This window comes from Nematocida parisii, assembly GCF_000250985.1.
Source record: "Nematocida parisii ERTm1 unplaced genomic scaffold supercont1.2, whole genome shotgun sequence".
NCBI classification, from domain to species: Eukaryota; Fungi; Microsporidia; genus Nematocida; species Nematocida parisii.
The window spans coordinates 32,202-49,843 of NW_013524647.1; the positions used below are offsets into that span (position 1 = coordinate 32,202).

Here is a 17,642-nt window from a genome sequence, read left to right on the forward strand (position 1 = left end):
ATGTAGAGAAAAAACAAGTGATATTAAAAAACTTTTAATGTGTGTTACATGGCTTAAGAATGATTTACTAATCCCTTTCTGACAGAGCATATATTCCATGTAGGATATCTCCTTGGAGCGCTGCAAGAGTGGCGCCGCCTCCCGTTAGTATAAGATCAAATGCATCAGCATATCCAGCCGTATTTATGTATCCGCAGGTATCTCCTCCTCCTGCACATAGAAGTGATTGTTCGCCTTGCTTGTGAAGAGCCTGCCTCCTAGCCCTCACTGACTCTAGCGCAGTTTCTGTTCCGTGCGCATACTCTTTTATTTCTGCCTGTCCAAGTGTTCCATTCCAGAAAAGCGACCTGGTTTGTGCAAGAAGATCATTTAGCATGTTTTCCGTCATTGGCCCAATGTCCTTTATACTGGATACGTGCTTTCTGGCTTCTTTATAAGAAACTATGGAGAGGTCCTCCAGTATGTAATCAAGCGGATAGAAAAGAGAAATTTGCTCAAAAATAGCACTTTCTACTAAGTCCTCCACCATGGAAGATGCTGGGTGCTCTAGAAAAGGTACTGCTAGCAGTCCGCCAAGAAAGATATTTGATGTTATTTTGGATAGATTTTTTACCATTTTGATTTTATCCTCTAGCTTGCACCCTCCGATGATTAACAGATCTATTGGCTTTTTCTCATTTATGTGGAAGTTCTTTGGATTTCTGCCCACTCGCAAGAATTTCTCTACCTCTCTGTTGGAAACACTTGAGAATGGCGAGTGGTCCTGGGTTGGCCGAGTATTCCTCAACAGCATGCTTACTCCCTGCATTTCCGAGTCTAGCAAAAGCCCGGCTACCTTCTCTAGCTTAACCTGTGTAACAGAATAGTCCGCTCGATGAAGAACTGCAAATGCGTCATTCACCATTATATCGCAATTATTCTTAATAAACTCATCGAATAGCTCCCGGCTCTCCACATCAGAAGAGTCCTTCTCAACAGCAAGCGTACGCATGTTTTGCAGAAGAACCCAAGGGCTTCGCACCTTCTCCCTAGAGACATACTCAAATTCAAACTGAATCTTTACCTCTGCATCTTTAAGACACTCGTTCAATGCACATAAAATAGGAAGCATTGTTTTGTCTTTCGGGTTGTTTGGGTCTTCCTCAGACTCTGGTCTCCCCAAGTGCGATGCAATTATTATACTTTGTACCTTCTTCCGTAGCAAATACTCAATTGTTCCAATGCTTCTCTGGATCTTGGTTTTATCAAGAACAGCCCCATCCTTCATCGGCACATTATAATCTACACGTAAAAAAACTCTTTTTCCAGCCATATCAACATCTCCCAGGGTTTTTTTCCCTGCATATACTTCATGTGTCCACGCTTTCATATGTAAATATAAATTAAAGGTCTATTTATTAGTTCTACTTTTCTGCACATATACTTCGAACACTTGAAGAACCAGAATCATGGACATCCTCAGTGGCTCTTCTGTAGAACGGATTGAACTGCCAGCTGTCGTAGTGCTTCTGCGCAGCTACTGACTCTGGCTTAAATGAAAACAGCGCAGACAGCTCTTCTATATTTTCTGCATCACTGCTTTTGGGCCCATCAGAGGAGGTAGCCTTCTCTGTAGGCCGCTTTTCTTCTATAATTTTCTCTATTTTTGTCTTTAGTACAAACATCTGGTCTCGCGCAAAAGAGTCTTCGTCCCGGCCCTTTTCATGCAAATAAAGGCACCCCTCATTGCTGCACTTAATTTTTCGAAGAAAAAACGAGCAATACTTCGTCGTCCCGAATGTGCAGCGAACTGTTTTTTCTCCCAGCATAAATCCATCCATCTCTCGAATGGCCTCAACGGCATACTCTTCTTTAAGATATGTTATGTATACGCTGTATACACCTTCTGTTTGTTTTTCTGGCTTAGTTTCCTTCCGTCTACTAAGCACAATTTTAACTATCTCCCCAAACCCACCAAAAAGACTTTTAGAGCGCAACAAATCCTCTCTGGCAAACTCAATGGGTATTCCCACCGCGTACACCAAATTTCTCTGAAGAACCCGTACGTTTAAAAGATCTTCTCCCTCCGTATGTTTCCTTTCAATTGTCTCTGAATGCATTGTTATATGTTACCGTTCTGTAAAAATAAATGAATTTTAGCTATTTGTTTTTTTGTTTTTACATGTCTAGTAAGGAAAGGTACAACTATTTTTGCACGTTTACTCCCGAGGGAAAGATTCTTCCAATTGAGGGAGTCATTCGGTCGACAGAGCATGGGAGCTCCTGTGTTGCTGTTCGCAACAAAAACATGGCTGTGATTATTGCCCAGAGAACAGGAAAAAATGACAAGTTATTGGATGGCCAGAGTAAAATAAAGCAGATTGACACAAATCTGATCTATGTATATGCTGGTGTAACAAACGATGGGATGAAGTTCCAGAGCACCTTAAGAAATGAGATACAGCTTGCCAACTATAAATACGGCACGTCTCTTCCTATTTCTCATCTAATCGAGCCCCAACAGTTTAACAGTGCTCTTGAAATAATGCGCTATGGAAGGCGTGCCTCTGGTATTTCTGTTATTCTTGCTGGTATAGACAAAGGAAGAATCTCTGTGATAGAAATGGGGCCTACTGGCGAGGCTATTCCGTGCTTTGGCTCGTGCATCGGGTCAAGAGCACAGTCTGCCAGAACTATTTTAGAGTCACATGAAGGAAATATTACAGATCTGTCAAATGAGGATCTGCTTTCTCTTGGTCTTAATGCCTTTAAAAATGCAGTAAATGACCAAGAAGTAATTGAAAATGGACATTTTGACATTTGCACGGTCTCCCTCACTGAAGGTGTAAAGTTTATCCCAGGATCTGAGGTAGAGGCATCTTCTATGTAATAAATATCTTAATACTTTATTATTTCTTTTCTGGGTATTGCAAAACCAATTGTAATCTAATAAGCATACTAGAGCCAACATTAAAATTGAAAATACTCAAAATAACCTACAGTAAGTGCATAAATAATGTGCACTTCTTACTTTAAGCACGAGAGACGCAAAAAATCTAAAATGGATTCTGTACTAAAGTCTTTATCTGCCATGCCATAAGCATTCTATTTTATTTATACAGAGCTTCTTCATATTGGCAAATTACTGCAGTCCTAAATGAAATTCAGCTATAAATAGCCAGAAAATGACCAAACCATAACTTATTATTATACTTTATTACTGCATACAATGGATGATCCGCTGATATTATTGCAATGAATTTTGGCTGTTTAGTGTATGCTCTCCTCCAGAGCAGAATGATGGGCCTGTCTTCTTCCATAAAGAACTATTTTTATGTGCTCTTCTATTTCATATACAGGCATATCTTTGCAAAACGCCAGAAGTGATTCTTTGTAGAGATGGCAAAGTTTGTTAACCACTGCATTCTCCCACACAACAAATTTGTTCTTATCCTTTTCTTCTTTTATTGATATTATATCACTGTGTGATCCCGTCACACTGGCCATAGCAAGGGCCTTTTCTACCACTGCTTCAGCATGCTTTAAAAGATTCTGGGCTTCTGTGTATAGAAACGACCCTTCCTCGTTCTCCTCAAATACATAATTGCATATTTGTGCAACTGCGCTGCGCAGCTCCTTAGCCGACTTTATGTGCAGAAGCCTGCTTGCCAGAACTGATAAGTTCTTTTCTTCTGGATACTTCCAAAAAGCATTGAACAGATCAGCACTTCGAATGTCATCGAATAGCTTTCTAATACTCATACAAAAAAACAAATCGAAAAATACTTTATTCAATTATTTTTCACCAGTTGCCAGTAAAACCAGCCCTGCCATGACTTCTTCTTCATCAGAAGAACTCTTCTTAGATTGCTCTGTGCCTGTATTCTGTATGTTCTGCAATGGAATGTTCCAATTTTGCAAAGGCGGAATACCTTTGCTATAATACATCTGTTTTGTTTTTAGTAGTTCATTATAAGCAGACTGCGCTAGCGCATTTAAAAGATTCCCACCCTCTGGCTGCGAGATAAACATTGATGTAGTCCTTCTACGGACCCACCCCCTCTTTGAAGATGGCCCGCGGGGCGAATAGTCATCATCCTCTCTAAACTCTGCGTGCGCAGATATAAAGTCTCCAGAGATACTGTTGGCTCTTTTTGCCTTTAATGCTTTCTTTTGCATGCTGCTGTTCCAATGGTTTTTAATTGCATTGTCTGTTCTTCCAGGAAGGTGCTTTGCAATGTCTGACCATTTGTTTCCATACTTTGTGTGCAGTGCTAGTATTATGCTGTCCTCCTCTGCGGTAAATGGTGTCTTTATTATGTTTGGATCCAGATGGTTGTGCCATCTTTCTCTGCACTGTTTTCCTACTCTTCCCCTTAGCTTTTTTGCAATATAGGTCCACCGTTTTGGGCCGAATGCTTTCACAAGCGCTCGAAGTCTGTCGTCTTCGTCTCTTGTCCATGGGCCCTTCACTGGCATTTCTTCTATTTCCTCTGGAAGACAGTTAGTTATCTCCTTTTCTTCATGACTGTTGTTATGTTCATCCATATGAACGGGTTATCAACAAATAAAAAAAGCTAGAAATATAGTTATGATACAGTTGGCTGTCTTATTAAATGATCGAAAATAATTGGTCATTCTATTACACAAATAAAGAAGTAAAATATGGGTCAGTCTATTTCTGTTATCCCAAAATCAAGCGAAGACGGGATTCATCGATTTCCTACCAATAGACAGCCAGTTTCATCCGCCAATTACTGTAAAATAATTTGTATACACTAGACTCTATGCGCCCTGTAAATACATATTGACGCACACACCACAGATGTATTTACAAGCCTTCCATAGAAATGGAATAGAACGCATAAAGAAAAGCACATTTGTTTATACACATTTCTGTTTATATAGAATTATTACCGAAGTTACCTAGTGTTTTTATTGCACTAGTGAAGTGGTGTTTATACAATACATTCATTTTGGGCTATATTGTTTGCATGGGAAAGCTTCCTCTGTAAAATATAGTATATTTGTTTACTACGCACGTATAAAGTAAAATATGAGAAATCTTTTCGGGTTATATCGGGCTGTCGTTGGATAGATAATTGGTGCGTATTCTGGGCAATTTTATTGGATAATTAGAAAAATAATTTAATGTTATTTTGAATATATTTAATATTTAATTTAGAGCTGCTTCTAATAGAAATACATGATTTTGCTTTAGAATCCCAATTATTTTAGAATGAGAAATTAAGCCTTTAAATTTCGGGGTCTGTTCATATTTAAGGATATAAAAATATTTTATTGTTCTTTTATAATCTTTACTGGTTTATTAAAATTAAAAATATTTTTCCGATACTTTTTGCTATATAGATTTAGTGCACTGCAGAGTGCTCTATTCTACCTAAATACGCATAGCAAGGTACGCATTCCTAGCGCTGGCATGAATTATTAGTATTTAACCTGAAATTTCTATACCAGGCCCCATAGGCCCATCACTCTACAGCCTCAGCTTCTTTAAGCAGTGCCACCTCATTCTTAACTGCCCAAGAAATGCTATCAAACACTTCCTGGACAATTTTAGCAAGAGATTCATCGCCAATTAGCCCTTTTGGCGATAGAGTAACTTTTTTGTCTTTATCCTGGATTTCTAAACCACCCTCTGTCTTAGTTAGACTGAAATAGTTAGAAAGAATATGCGCTACCGTGTTCATACTTTCTTTCGGCATTTGGAAAGACCTTGTAGAGTTTTCCTCCTCTGTTGGATTGTCCTCTTTAGTGCACTCTTTGCCTCCACACTTTTTTGACTTCTTTTTATTCAACGGTATTTGCACCGAATTTTTCCCCAGCACAGTATCGTTAATTGCCTTTATTATACAGTTAGCAAGAACATCTGTTCTAAAAGAGCTCTCCCATTGAATTGTAATGGAACCCTCCACATCTTCATATATATGCACTCCATCCACTTCAATGCTTCTTATGCTTTCAGACTCTTTTATTTCCGGGCTCTCATCAAATATCCTGTCTATCTGGCTTATCAGAAGCTGGAAGGAAACACCCTGCATCTTTGCCTTTTCAACTATTTTTATTTCAGAGATACCCAGCTTAGAAACACTGTCCCTCTCTACCACTGATACCTTTCCGTCCTCTGCTATGTGCATAAATCCAGAAAATTCATCTGGCACCTCTGTTCCCAGGTACTTTACATTTATTTCTCCAGTCCCCTTTATCTGAACCCACTCGCCGTTTCTTGGCGTGTGCACCACCATATTCTCACTTTTGGATTCGCTTCGGTGAACAAGAGCACTTTTCAGTCTGTTCATCTCTGATGACTCTCCATGCACCAAAACAACTTCTGATACCTTGCACCCCTCAATAAACTCTGCGTTTTGCAAAAAGTCCACGTGCGCGCTGAATGATATATAATCTATAGACGAACGAACTACAAGCTTGTTTCCCTTCAGCGATGTTATCTCATCTGGCTCGCAGAGAAGATCCTTTGCAAGCGTGCCCTCCACACAGTATCCTGGTATAATACACCCGTTTCTCTTATCACCGCACCACATCTCAAACAGATCACGGGATAACCCGTTCTGCAGCATACCTGGTGAAGCCATCATCACGCACGGTCCTCGGTCTTCATACGCCTCAATATTCTTTATGCTTTGCACATGCTTAAAATGGAAAGGGTTGCTTATCTCAGCCATTCCCTGTATCCTGTCATTCATCATGTTTAAATATGTTTGGTACACTGCCATAAACCGCTTTGCCAGCGCAGACGCATAAAGAATAGGAATCCCCTGCAAATCTTTTCTAGAGTCCCAAAACTCGTCAAGTATTAGCAATAGCTCTTGTGCCCTCCCTAAGGCAAAGACAGGCAGCAAGCACTTTCCTCCCCTCTTCACTACATCAGACACCCCAGTTATAAATCTTGTTTCTCTCTCCTCCTTGCTTTGGTGGCACTGCACCCCATACGTAGACTCCGATATGAGTATGTCTATGGGCATGGGCGGTATCACTGCTGCTTTCAAGTGCCGGTCCTCCTCCCGAGAATAGTCGCCAGTGTACAACAAAGAAATATCTTCATTTTTAACAAGAAACATGGCAGCTCCTAGCACGTGCCCTGCATTGTAGGCTATTATTGTAATGTTTTTCAGAGGTATTTCCTGCCCATAGTCAATTGGAATAATTTTGTCATAGCACTGCGCAAGCTCCTTCTCTGTAAATAGGTCATTCTCTGAGGACACATTGGATACTCGAACATAGTCGTTCAGTAGCCATCGAAAGATTGCTCTAGTTGGGTGGGTCATATATATTTTTCCCTTAAACCCGCTCCTTTCTGTGAAATATGGAAGTGCGCCAGCGTGATCCAGATGAAAATGCGTAACAAGAATAACGTCTATCTCTGCTGGGTCAATTAAATCAAAAAACGGGAGAGATGACACTCCAGTGTACGCAGGATGCACCCCGCAGTCAAACATGACCGTAACTCCTCTAAACTTTGTGACTACGCACGATCTGCCCACTTCACTTCCCGCCCCTAGCGGTAAGATTCTTGCTGCTGTCTGGCAAATAGTTGGATCCATAAAAATGAAAATAAAAAAAGATGAGCTTGTACTCATGCGGGTTTGAAGGCTGCTCCAAAAAATTTAAAAAACCATCTCTTCTAGAGCTCCACGAGAACACCCACACAAACACCCGACCCTTTGCATGCAAAGAATGTGATCACCGATATTTTAAAAATAGCCATTTAAAAGTTCATGCGCTAAGAGCGCATGGATGCACTGAAAAGCGAATATGTAAAGAATGTAATAAAACACTTGCATCGGAAGAAGGCCTTTCTCGGCACAAAGATGTATGCGGCCGGGTATTTACATGTAATGCATGCTCTGCAACGTTTGTTCGGGCAAAATGGTTTTTGAACCACTCAAGAGCGTGCATAGGAACTGTTTCTCTGGATAATAAAAAAATAGCTCTAGACACGAAAATAGCTCAAAATACAAAACCATCACTAAATACACCGAACGCAGAGGAAATGCCTCAAAAATCCAAGAATCCTGATCAAACAAAGAAACAAGACCTTGTTCGCTGTAAAATATGTGGTAAAGGGTTCAAGCTAGAAAAAAACTGCAAGTTTCATGAATCACACGCACATAATAACCTGCAGTACCCATGCGCACACTGCTCTAAAGTATATAATTATAAAGGATCACTTACCAGGCACATTCAGAAGATTCATTCTAATATTAATAAATCTTAATAACTAATCTATTCTATATCTTTAGTTTAAATTTCTGGTGTTTTATTTTTGGATATAACCCGAAATTTGAAAAGCCTTCACATAACTGGTAATATTCTAAAAATCTAATTTTATAATTAATATGTACACCTTTTTATTTTAATAAGCTATTATTAAATAATTCTAATTCTCTAGGGCCTTAAAAATCCATTATGCTAAAAATGGAAATATTTCCCTAGCGTCCAATTTACATTCAGAGTTTCAGGCCATATTTACACATACTTCCACTAAATTACTTTCTGTATAGCTTTGCTCTCTAAAACTTTGTCTTATATTCTATGAATATTCCTGGGCATACTTTTTATGTGCAGAGTTTACATGTGTTTGTTTTGCTTTACATGGTCTGCAGCTAAGCGGCAACAACTAATCATTATTTTATTTATATATTCTATTCTGTGTTTATCCTTTATGAAGATTAAAAAGTGTATACAAAAGGTAATTGGGCGAAGCATTTTTGACAGCAGAGGAATCCCTACTGTTGAAGTAGATTTTAAAACAACTATTGGAACTGTGCGCGCCAGCTGCCCATCTGGAGCATCTACTGGGTCGCAGGAGGCACTTGAGCTAAGAGATGGCGACTCTTCTAATTGCATGGGGAAGAGTGTTCAAAAAGCTCTTATAGGCGTAGAAGAGCTTGCAAACTCTTTAATATCTACTGGCATGCACATAACAGACCAAGAGGCTATAGACAAGCACATGATTGAGCTGGATGGCACTAAAAACAAGAGCAGGGTTGGTGCAAACTCAATTCTCCCCATGTCTATTTGCTTTGCCAGGCTGGGTGCAAAGTACATGCAGATGCAGGAGTGGGTGTACCTACAATCACTTATGCAGAGAAGTGATATGAAATCATGTGCATCGTGCTCTTCTACTGCTCCCAATCTAAAGTGTGCTCTAATAAACTCCCAGGGCAGTAAGCATCTTCCAAATGGAAGTGTACTTGTAAGCAATACTGAGATTGATAGTGAATTGAAAGAGAGTACTAAGAAAAAAGAAGAATCTGATGAGAAAGAAAAGAATAAAGATGAGAAGAAACCAAATGATTCTGAGCAAAATGAGAAAGATGAAGAAGGGTCTGAACAAAGCAAGAAAGTGAAAGAAGATCTAGAGTCGGAGAAAAAGAAGGCAGATGAAAAAAAGGACCCAGAGTTGGAGAAAAAGGAGGCAGATGAAAGAAAAGCAAAAGAAGAGGATGCAGATGAAAAGCCAAAACAAAAAGAAAAGCTTAAGACAGAGAAAACCTGTAAAGATGCTCTATTAAAGAAAAAGCAAAAGCCTACCATTCCTAGAATATTCTTTAATATAATCAATGGGGGAAGACATGCCGACAACGGCCTTTTTGTGCAGGAGATCATGGTTTCATTCGATGGAAACACTCCATACAATGTTCTGACATCTGCGTCTGAGTTTATATGGGCGCTTAAGTCTATTAGTTAAAAAAAAGTATAAACTTACTGGAGTGGGGGACGAAGGAGGATTTGCCCCACCAATTTCCTCATTGGAGGAGGGCCTTGACCTAATACAGGAGGCAGCCAAGGCCTCTGGAATAACTCCATCAATTGCACTTGACGTGGCTGCATCCGAGTTCTACAAGGATGGTAAATACAACATAGGATGGAAAACAAAGGACAAGTATGTATCCCGCTTTGAAATGATTGATTATTATGTCAAAATAATTAATAAGTACAAGGTGGCAATGATTGAAGACCCATTTGATGAAAAAGATTATGAGGGCTGGGAGGTGTTTATGAAAGAAGCCAATACTCTAGGAACAAAAGTAGTTGGAGACGATTTAATTGTGACTAATCCAGAGCTTATCAAGAAGGCAGGAGAAGAAAAGCTTTGCAATGTCGCTCTCATAAAAATGAACCAAATTGGAACCATCACAGAAACCATCCAGGCTGTAAAAGAGGCAAGAAAGCAGGGCATGAAGGTGATGGCAAGCCATAGAAGCGGCGAGACTGAGGATATTTTCCTGGCACATCTAGCAGTTGGCCTGTCGGCCGATTATCTTAAGGCTGGGTCACTCTGCCGAACAGAAAGAGTCTCTAAGTATAATGAGCTTGTTCGAATATTTGAGAAGTTTTCAATTGATACAATATAAGCACTCAATTCACTACTGCTGCTATGTATCATTCTGAGGGAATTTTGGGATATTTCAGGGGTTTCTGAACATAAAACAAATAAAACCACACTAAATGAGAATAAAGTATCTAGGTACGCTTTTAAATTTTTATAGAACACTATATAAATCTTGTTAAATGTCTTATACAGAAAACAAAAGCTATGCTTATTCCCACTGTAGAGATATACACAGTAGATTGCACACCCCGTGTGCTTATTGTACTGCATCAAACAAGCAAACAAAATGTATATAATTTCTGCATGTAAAAGAATCTAAGAAAAACAAAGAACCCCTTCAAAATTGCTTGTTGCCAACTGAAATATCTATTAGATTTATTTCTGCTTTGTTTCCACGGTAAGTTTTTCACTCTCTGTTGATGGCGTGTCCTTTCCAACCATTCGGAAAATAAGGAAGCCCGACCCAATAAATATTGTAACAAGGCCCAAAAGAAAGTTTTTAAACTGTGACGAGGTAAACATAGAAAAGTCTTTGAAGTATATACCAGCAGTAGTCACACTTAAAAGAGTCCACATAATGTGGAAGATAGGGATCACTAGCAGAGCATCATATCGCTTAAGCGCTTTGTTCAGCCAATATATCTGCCCAACTGTACATAAGAACACGAGCGACCCAAAGAGGTATGGCCCTGGGCCATAGAACTGGTTCTGCCCATCCAGAGTTAAACTGATTAATACACCAAAGCTCTTTGCAAAAAGAGTTGTAAAAGAGGCTATTGATGCAGATACAGCCACATACGCAACAACCATGATGTATTTCAAGCAGTACCCGTTCTTACTGAGCTTTTTATCCAAAGAAATCCATGGCTTTTCTGTCCCTAGCTTCCAGTCGCTGTTATCTTCAACTATTCTACAGAAAATAATCAGCGCTACAATAAGACAGAGGAGACAGAGAAACCATATAAAGGTGGCCGCACTGAAGTAGTTCTTCAAAAGGCCAAAGAGATTGTGGTCTTTTTTCCCGGTCCCCGCATTTGAAAGAACCAGCGAAGATCCAATAAGAACAAACACAATGCACAAAAAGTCGTACACAGTAAACACCTCTTTGTTAATCATTGGAGCAAAAATGCTATTTGCAATAATTCCAACCGCGCCAAGGGAGGTCATAAGAGACTGATTTCCAAAGACATAAGAGCTAAACCCAGAAATCTTCCCTACGACATAAGAAAGCACACCAAGTGCAAACAGATTAATGGTCATTCCCCAGAAGGTTCCTCTTTCCATGACATATGACTTTTTCTGTAGATTTAGTCCAATGTTAATAAAAATATTTCCAGTAACTGAAAGAATCGGCCCAAATATCCACATCTTATGAATGGATGGCACGCATATAGGCCCTATCTCACGATTTGAGCAAGTAAACCCAGAGGTGCACCCGCTTATGCTGATGGGCCTATTTAGACTGCATGCTGCCCCATTAGGAACAAATCTGCAACACAGGCCTTCATTGCATGGAGCAGTGCACGCCAGTGGCCCAAAAAAGGGATACGACGCGCACTCATTTGCAGCAGAGCACGCGCTGCCTGGGGGCTTTAGCTGCACACACTGGCCCTCCACACAGAAAAGACTGTGTGGTCCTGTTATTTTTGATATCTGGCAATCTGCATCTATTCTGCATTTTCCTGCTAGCACAGAGTGAGCAGACACGAGAAAGAAGGAGAACCACCACACTATAGAATGCACACTCATATAATAATAAACAAGAGGCGGATTTAGAAATAGCAAACAAACAAACAAATTAAACATGGATATACCCCGAAAAACATCAGATCTAAATAAAATACCTTATAATTGCCACAATTACATATATACTGCACAGCATAAAATAAAGAAAATTTCTTGTGGACAGGACATACGGACAAGCATATCCACATATAACCCAAAAATCTTTAAAAGTAATAAAGATACAAGCTTAACTTCAGCAGGATAAATATGATAATTGTTCCAGAATATTTGGTAATAATTACAACAGAGTTATTTAAATAAGAATTTGTTGCGCTGTTTAAAGAGAGATTTTTAGGGCATTGGATTGTATCATGCGGTGTACTATGCTAGCAAACCTAGTTTTGCATGGTTCAAGCTTCATTATATATAAAATAATCATATTCTGCATAAAATATTTGTACAAACATAATTTTCTGCAATAGTCACACTAATTCGTGTAATTTCTAGATGTTTTGTATATGAGCAATGTGTTATAATGCATTGCACCCACATAAAATACTTTTTCTTTATTTAGTATTTTAATAATATGGATATATATTTTACTAAGGAATCTATTTTTTTATGGTGGATGCACAGCCGACATGGAAAGACAGAGTAGAAAAGTATCGAAAACTAGAAGAGCAGTGGAAAAGGAAACCGCAGGGACAGATAAGCACTATTGTAGAGATTGTAAAGGAGACCTCTATACCTGCGCTTGAAGCGGGCCTATCAGCTATTATACCACTGGCAAAGGCAAACACAATGGAGGAATACACACGGGATGTTTTAGCAGTTCTATTTAAGAATGTGGCATCAACCAAGCCAACTACAAAGAAGGCAGTAAAAGAAATTATGGAAGCGCAAGCACACCACAACCCCTCATATGTTGTTTTGGCTGCTTCTATCCATATAAAGGATAAAAATCCGAAAATAATAACGGAAACACTCAAAATATTAGTGGAGCATGCAGCCTTGCTGGACAAGTATCTAATGGGATCAATACTGCCACATGCCGCCTTTCTTTTTGGGCACGGCACTGGGTCAGTAAGAGAGGAGGCCACTCGACTTTTTCAGATACTTGCAGAAAAAGATCCAGAGGAGGTAGGAGAAGCAGTGAAAACTCTCCGGCCAATTCAAGTAAAGGAAATATTTCAGCCGCCACAAGAAAAGGAGCAAAAGGCTGCAGCGCAGCAAGCAGAAGCCCCGGTGCAGCAAGTACAAAGGCAGGGGAGAAGTGCACAAAGCATACCACAAACCCCAAGTGATATAAGTGCATCTGCTAAGCCAAGCAGCTCATCAGAAAACAGCACGCGCATGAGTACTATGCCTATAGTAGAAAAAAAGCCTGTGCCTAGGAAGGGGAAAGAGAGCGCTGCCCAGCCAGCCAAGCCAAAGGAGTACAAAGTTATTTCTCTTATAGAAAGCTTTTACGATAGGTTTAGGTCAGCCCAGTGGAAGGAGCGATTAGTAATGGAAGAGCTAGACGAAAAGCTTGGGAGCAACAAAAAACTGGACAGAAATGACACTCATGATGTATTAGATGCGATTATTAAAAAAATAGGAGAAAGCAACAATAAAGTGTTTATCGCAGCGATGTCTGTGGCTTCCAAAATTGCAAGCAGAGAAAAGATACAGGAGTCCTTTGCAATTCAAATCACAAAGGCCGTAGGAAAAAGACTAAAGGATAAAAAGGAGCAGGTGCAGCAGTCTGTTACAAATTTAATTGTTACTCTTGTTGAGATATACAAAGCTTCTATTCTTCTGGAGCTTTCAGCAATGGCTGTTTCTGATAAAACAGTACGCCACGGTGTGTTGAAGACATTTGATGCGTGCATTGATCTGGTAAGCGAGAAAGAGATAGAAAGTGCAAAGGCATTCAAGTCTTTAGTAGAGTGCACAAAAGACCAAAATGCAGATATAAGGGCGCTTGCATGTACGTGCATAGCTAAGGTGCTTTCAAAGAAAGAGGAGCTGGTTACTCAGGGAGAGATAGAAGCGTATGGAGTAGAAAGGCTTCTTGCCGCAAAAATAGAGGCGCAGACAGAAGAGTTATTCAAAAAAAAGGATGCAGAAATAACAGCAATCATTGAGTCACTCTGCGAAGACATTCGAAATACATCAATTAAGACTGAGCCTATTACGCCGATCCGCACGGCACAGAGCACCGCGCAGAGCCAAGAAAATATGACGGTGAGTCCTATTATAACGCAGTCTTTAAAAAGAGATAAGATGAACATCCCCATCCAGGACATAAATGGAGACAATGTGTTCATAGATGCGCCCTACCAGGCATCTCAGATTCAGCAGCCATCAGTGTGTAGTACAAGCAGTATGAACAGAAGTCCTAGCGAGTCTGAGATAATGAATTTTATAAAAACAGGCGAGATTGATGGATCTGTCTTGCGCTCACTCGTCGATGCGCTCGGCAGCAGCCCTATAGTAAGCGCGCGTGCGCTATCGCTTCTTTCAGTAATAAACATAAACGAAGAAATAGCAATGCAGATTAAAGAAAAAATGGAGACCCTTAGTGTTAATGAGCCGCACTCTGTTCTAATGGCAGAAAGTCTAAAGAGCAAAGTATTCCGGATAATCAATGAAAAGTCTGCATTTGAGGAAAAGTGCTTGTTTGCATCTCTCTGCGACTCTTTGATGAAAGGAGAGCGCGTTCCTCAAGAGGCGCTTGTGTCTGCTATTTCTATGGCAGAAAAGAGGTCTACTGTTCTTAAAGAGGAACAAGCATTCCTTATTATAAAAACATCCGCAGAGATGGAGTACTGGGATGTGCTTTCAATGCTGGAGAAAGTGTTCCCAATCTTAAAAATACTCACGGTTCTTATTTCTCTTGCAGAGACACATCCAGCGTTTATTAACAGCATATATTTCCTGCTTCAAAGAGCCCCTATGATCCCAAATGCATGGGTGGAGGGAGTGGTTGGTGGCCAAAAGTTTATTTCTCTGCTAGAAAGAGCCGAAACACCTGCATCAGCACAGATTTTAACTCTATTAAAAAAAGAAAACATTATTACCACATACTCACCGTGTGCAAAGAAGGTCAGAAGATCAGAGGAAATTGCAGACATAAATCTACTTCTTAATGATATAATAGACCAAAACTCTGTGCACTCGCATGCGTCTCTAGAAAAGCTTGAGCAAGTGTCTGTACAGAATCTAAGTGCGCTTTTAAGAAGTGCGTCCACTGTAGTGAATGTGCTGCTTCTTCAGTTGAGTGACTCACTTTCCTCTGGCGGCACATATGCGAACGTCTATATAATTATTGGCATAATCAAGCGAATATGTGAAAGCGATGTATTTCTCTCTACACTTGATGCAGGGACTCTTCTAAGTCTTGTTTCAGACTATATTGTGATTATTACCGGGCAAATTCCCAGAGGATCTGCCTCACCAGAAGGCATTAAAAAAGAGTGCAGTGAAAGTCTTCTAAAGATGTGTGTCAATGCACCATTTCTGACTATGTTTAAAATATATATTAACTTGCTGTCAAATAGGTACAGAGAAGAGAAAGTGCGAGAAATTCTTGTAAAACTTCTGTGGAAGCATTCTAAGCTTTCCTCTTCCGCAATTTCTGACCGGTCAGTAGTAATGGGCATTATCAATCGGCTAAACTCATTCTACGCAGAGTTTAGGGGAGATCTGAAGAGTGATCAGCTAATAACAAAGGTTCTCCAGCTACACCTTATAGAAATATTAAAACAGTATGGTGAAGAGTTCTTAAAGGTATTTAAAGTCACAGGGCCTGTGCTGCAGCAGGTACATGCATTAGGGGGAGTTAAACTGTGAAATGCAATAAACTCTATATAATTTTTATATGGTACTTGATTTTTATAATTCGAATATATTTTTAGTATAATTTATAGAATTTCTGGTGCTGCAAAATATTAAAACCTCTTCATATTTATATTTCTGAAGGAGTTTAGAATTTCAAATTATGTAAAGAAAAATGTATATATTTTTTTAATAACTCTTGAGTTATATACAAAATATACACAGTGCGCTATTGTTTTCAGATGAATAATTTGGATTCAAAATAATAGTATGAAATATAAACAGGTACTTAGATTAAACAATCGGAAATAAAACTAGAAATTATGTACAACAAGATAAATATAGCAGAAATGTGTTTATACACATAAAATGGTAAGAAATATAACCCAAATAGCTGCAATAGTATAAAATAGATATAAAAACATAAAGTGCTAAATAATTTATGGGCTGTTTAATTATAGATACCACTATCTACTACAGATGAACTTTAGATTGTTAGTCTTTTATTTTTACCTTCGCTTATATTCTACACAATCTCTTTTTAATTAAAAAGTATGGCTATTTAAGCCTAAAAAACTCCAACTCGATCATTTAAATGTATTTATTTAAATTAAACTATAAAAATAACCCAAGCACACAACCAAAACAATAAATATATTAGAATTCGGGTTATATATGAGTATAGTTATGGTATTTAATGTGAACTATGCATGATTTATTAAAAATAAAATATTATTTATGCCTTACATTTAATGTAAATTAAATTCTTATATAAATATATCCAGCCAATCCTTTATATAACCAGAATAAGAAATGTTAATATAACATAAATACTTCTTTTTACTTTTATGCCATTATATAAATCCATCAACTATTATAGCATAGAGAACCAGGCATAAATATATAGGATCCAAACGCCATTATAACAAAATATAACCACCACGCACAAGCAGCTAGAATAGTTATCATAAACATAGAGAACAAAAGAAATATATTTTTCTTATGAGATGCTTCATGGTTTAAAACACTCTTCTTTTTAAGTCCCCCTTTTAAATATATTCTTAGTATTTGAAATAAGAAGCCAGACCAGGCGAATGCAGATAGTATGCATGCGAATTGCATGATTATTATTGTTACTAAAGCATGCCCATTAGGACAAAATGAACGTGCTGTCAAGAGAATAAGTGCTAATATACTGCAGAGAATATTATTCGGTATAATATTTTTTTGGTATGCATTTTGTTCATTTTCATCCCGAAGCAGTCTAGTATCTTGTAGCTTTATATCCATAAACGCTACGTACATTTTTGTGACTAATGGTCTAATCATGAAAGAGCCAATAACTGAACTCGAAAGAACAATTTCAGCAAAACAGACCAGCCATATAATATCAGAGAGATTAAAAATGGGCCTAAGCATCATGATCAAGAATCCAATCACTAAATGCACGAAAATATTCTTGAAGGCTTATAGTATAAGAACCAAATCATTAAGATAAAATGGAGCAAATTGACTATTTGCCACTGGTTCTGGTAGAACAACTGGATTATATTGATTTAATGGTTCTTCAGAATATATTCTACTATCTATTTTTTGTTGACACTTCGCATGTTCATTATAATTTTAGTTGTTCATAGATTCTTTAGTTTCATTGGCAGTTATAGTGCTAAATTCTTTTTCATTGTCTATGTTTCTTTATCTGCATCGGAAGATAAAAAACTGTTTTCGTTATAGTATG

The 17,642-nt window shown here is 38.6% G+C and overlaps 13 protein-coding genes across 13 annotated transcripts; 4 read left to right on the forward strand and 9 right to left on the reverse strand.

Annotated features, from left to right (window-relative positions):
* Positions 1-41: 41 nt before the first annotated feature.
* NEPG_00672 (phosphoglycerate kinase) lies at positions 42-1,369 on the reverse strand (the record flags this gene model as incomplete). Its single annotated transcript, XM_013203049.1, has 1 exon — positions 42-1,369. One exon carries the CDS (start codon positions 1,367-1,369, stop codon positions 68-70), a length of 1,302 nt encoding a protein of 433 aa, XP_013058503.1. The 3' UTR covers positions 42-67.
* Positions 1,370-1,389: 20 nt separating this feature from the next.
* NEPG_00673 (uncharacterized protein) lies at positions 1,390-2,099 on the reverse strand (the record flags this gene model as incomplete). The annotated part of the gene is made up of 1 exon (XM_013203050.1): positions 1,390-2,099. The coding sequence occupies one exon, from the start codon at positions 2,097-2,099 to the stop codon at positions 1,404-1,406; it is 696 nt and encodes a 231-aa protein (XP_013058504.1). The 3' UTR covers positions 1,390-1,403.
* Positions 2,100-2,161: 62 nt separating this feature from the next.
* Positions 2,162-2,870, forward strand: NEPG_00674 (uncharacterized protein; the record flags this gene model as incomplete). The annotated part of the gene is made up of 1 exon (XM_013203051.1): positions 2,162-2,870. One exon carries the CDS (start codon positions 2,162-2,164, stop codon positions 2,867-2,869), a length of 708 nt encoding a protein of 235 aa, XP_013058505.1. The 3' UTR covers position 2,870.
* A 273-nt stretch (positions 2,871-3,143) lies between these two features.
* On the reverse strand, positions 3,144-3,299 carry NEPG_00675 (uncharacterized protein; the record flags this gene model as incomplete). The annotated part of the gene is made up of 1 exon (XM_013203052.1): positions 3,144-3,299. One exon carries the CDS (start codon positions 3,297-3,299, stop codon positions 3,144-3,146), a length of 156 nt encoding a protein of 51 aa, XP_013058506.1.
* NEPG_00676 (uncharacterized protein) lies at positions 3,250-3,741 on the reverse strand (the record flags this gene model as incomplete). Its single annotated transcript, XM_013203053.1, has 1 exon — positions 3,250-3,741. The coding sequence occupies one exon, from the start codon at positions 3,739-3,741 to the stop codon at positions 3,250-3,252; it is 492 nt and encodes a 163-aa protein (XP_013058507.1).
* Positions 3,742-3,774: 33 nt separating this feature from the next.
* NEPG_00677 (MYB domain-containing protein) lies at positions 3,775-4,527 on the reverse strand (the record flags this gene model as incomplete). Its single annotated transcript, XM_013203054.1, has 1 exon — positions 3,775-4,527. One exon carries the CDS (start codon positions 4,525-4,527, stop codon positions 3,775-3,777), a length of 753 nt encoding a protein of 250 aa, XP_013058508.1.
* A 772-nt stretch (positions 4,528-5,299) lies between these two features.
* On the reverse strand, positions 5,300-7,562 carry NEPG_00678 (cleavage and polyadenylation specificity factor 3; the record flags this gene model as incomplete). Its single annotated transcript, XM_013203055.1, has 1 exon — positions 5,300-7,562. The coding sequence occupies one exon, from the start codon at positions 7,560-7,562 to the stop codon at positions 5,472-5,474; it is 2,091 nt and encodes a 696-aa protein (XP_013058509.1). The 3' UTR covers positions 5,300-5,471.
* Positions 7,563-7,582: 20 nt separating this feature from the next.
* NEPG_00679 (uncharacterized protein) lies at positions 7,583-8,236 on the forward strand (the record flags this gene model as incomplete). Its single annotated transcript, XM_013203056.1, has 1 exon — positions 7,583-8,236. The coding sequence occupies one exon, from the start codon at positions 7,583-7,585 to the stop codon at positions 8,234-8,236; it is 654 nt and encodes a 217-aa protein (XP_013058510.1).
* Positions 8,237-8,593: 357 nt separating this feature from the next.
* Positions 8,594-9,712, forward strand: NEPG_00680 (uncharacterized protein; the record flags this gene model as incomplete). Its single annotated transcript, XM_013203057.1, has 1 exon — positions 8,594-9,712. The coding sequence occupies one exon, from the start codon at positions 8,594-8,596 to the stop codon at positions 9,710-9,712; it is 1,119 nt and encodes a 372-aa protein (XP_013058511.1).
* A 570-nt stretch (positions 9,713-10,282) lies between these two features.
* On the reverse strand, positions 10,283-10,627 carry NEPG_00681 (uncharacterized protein; the record flags this gene model as incomplete). Its single annotated transcript, XM_013203058.1, has 1 exon — positions 10,283-10,627. The coding sequence occupies one exon, from the start codon at positions 10,625-10,627 to the stop codon at positions 10,283-10,285; it is 345 nt and encodes a 114-aa protein (XP_013058512.1).
* A 105-nt stretch (positions 10,628-10,732) lies between these two features.
* NEPG_00682 (uncharacterized protein) lies at positions 10,733-12,163 on the reverse strand (the record flags this gene model as incomplete). Its single annotated transcript, XM_013203059.1, has 1 exon — positions 10,733-12,163. One exon carries the CDS (start codon positions 12,161-12,163, stop codon positions 10,733-10,735), a length of 1,431 nt encoding a protein of 476 aa, XP_013058513.1.
* Positions 12,164-12,703: 540 nt separating this feature from the next.
* On the forward strand, positions 12,704-15,919 carry NEPG_00683 (uncharacterized protein; the record flags this gene model as incomplete). The annotated part of the gene is made up of 1 exon (XM_013203060.1): positions 12,704-15,919. One exon carries the CDS (start codon positions 12,704-12,706, stop codon positions 15,917-15,919), a length of 3,216 nt encoding a protein of 1,071 aa, XP_013058514.1.
* Positions 15,920-16,771: 852 nt separating this feature from the next.
* Positions 16,772-17,326, reverse strand: NEPG_00684 (uncharacterized protein; the record flags this gene model as incomplete). The annotated part of the gene is made up of 1 exon (XM_013203061.1): positions 16,772-17,326. One exon carries the CDS (start codon positions 17,324-17,326, stop codon positions 16,772-16,774), a length of 555 nt encoding a protein of 184 aa, XP_013058515.1.
* Between the last annotated feature and the right edge of the window lie 316 nt (positions 17,327-17,642).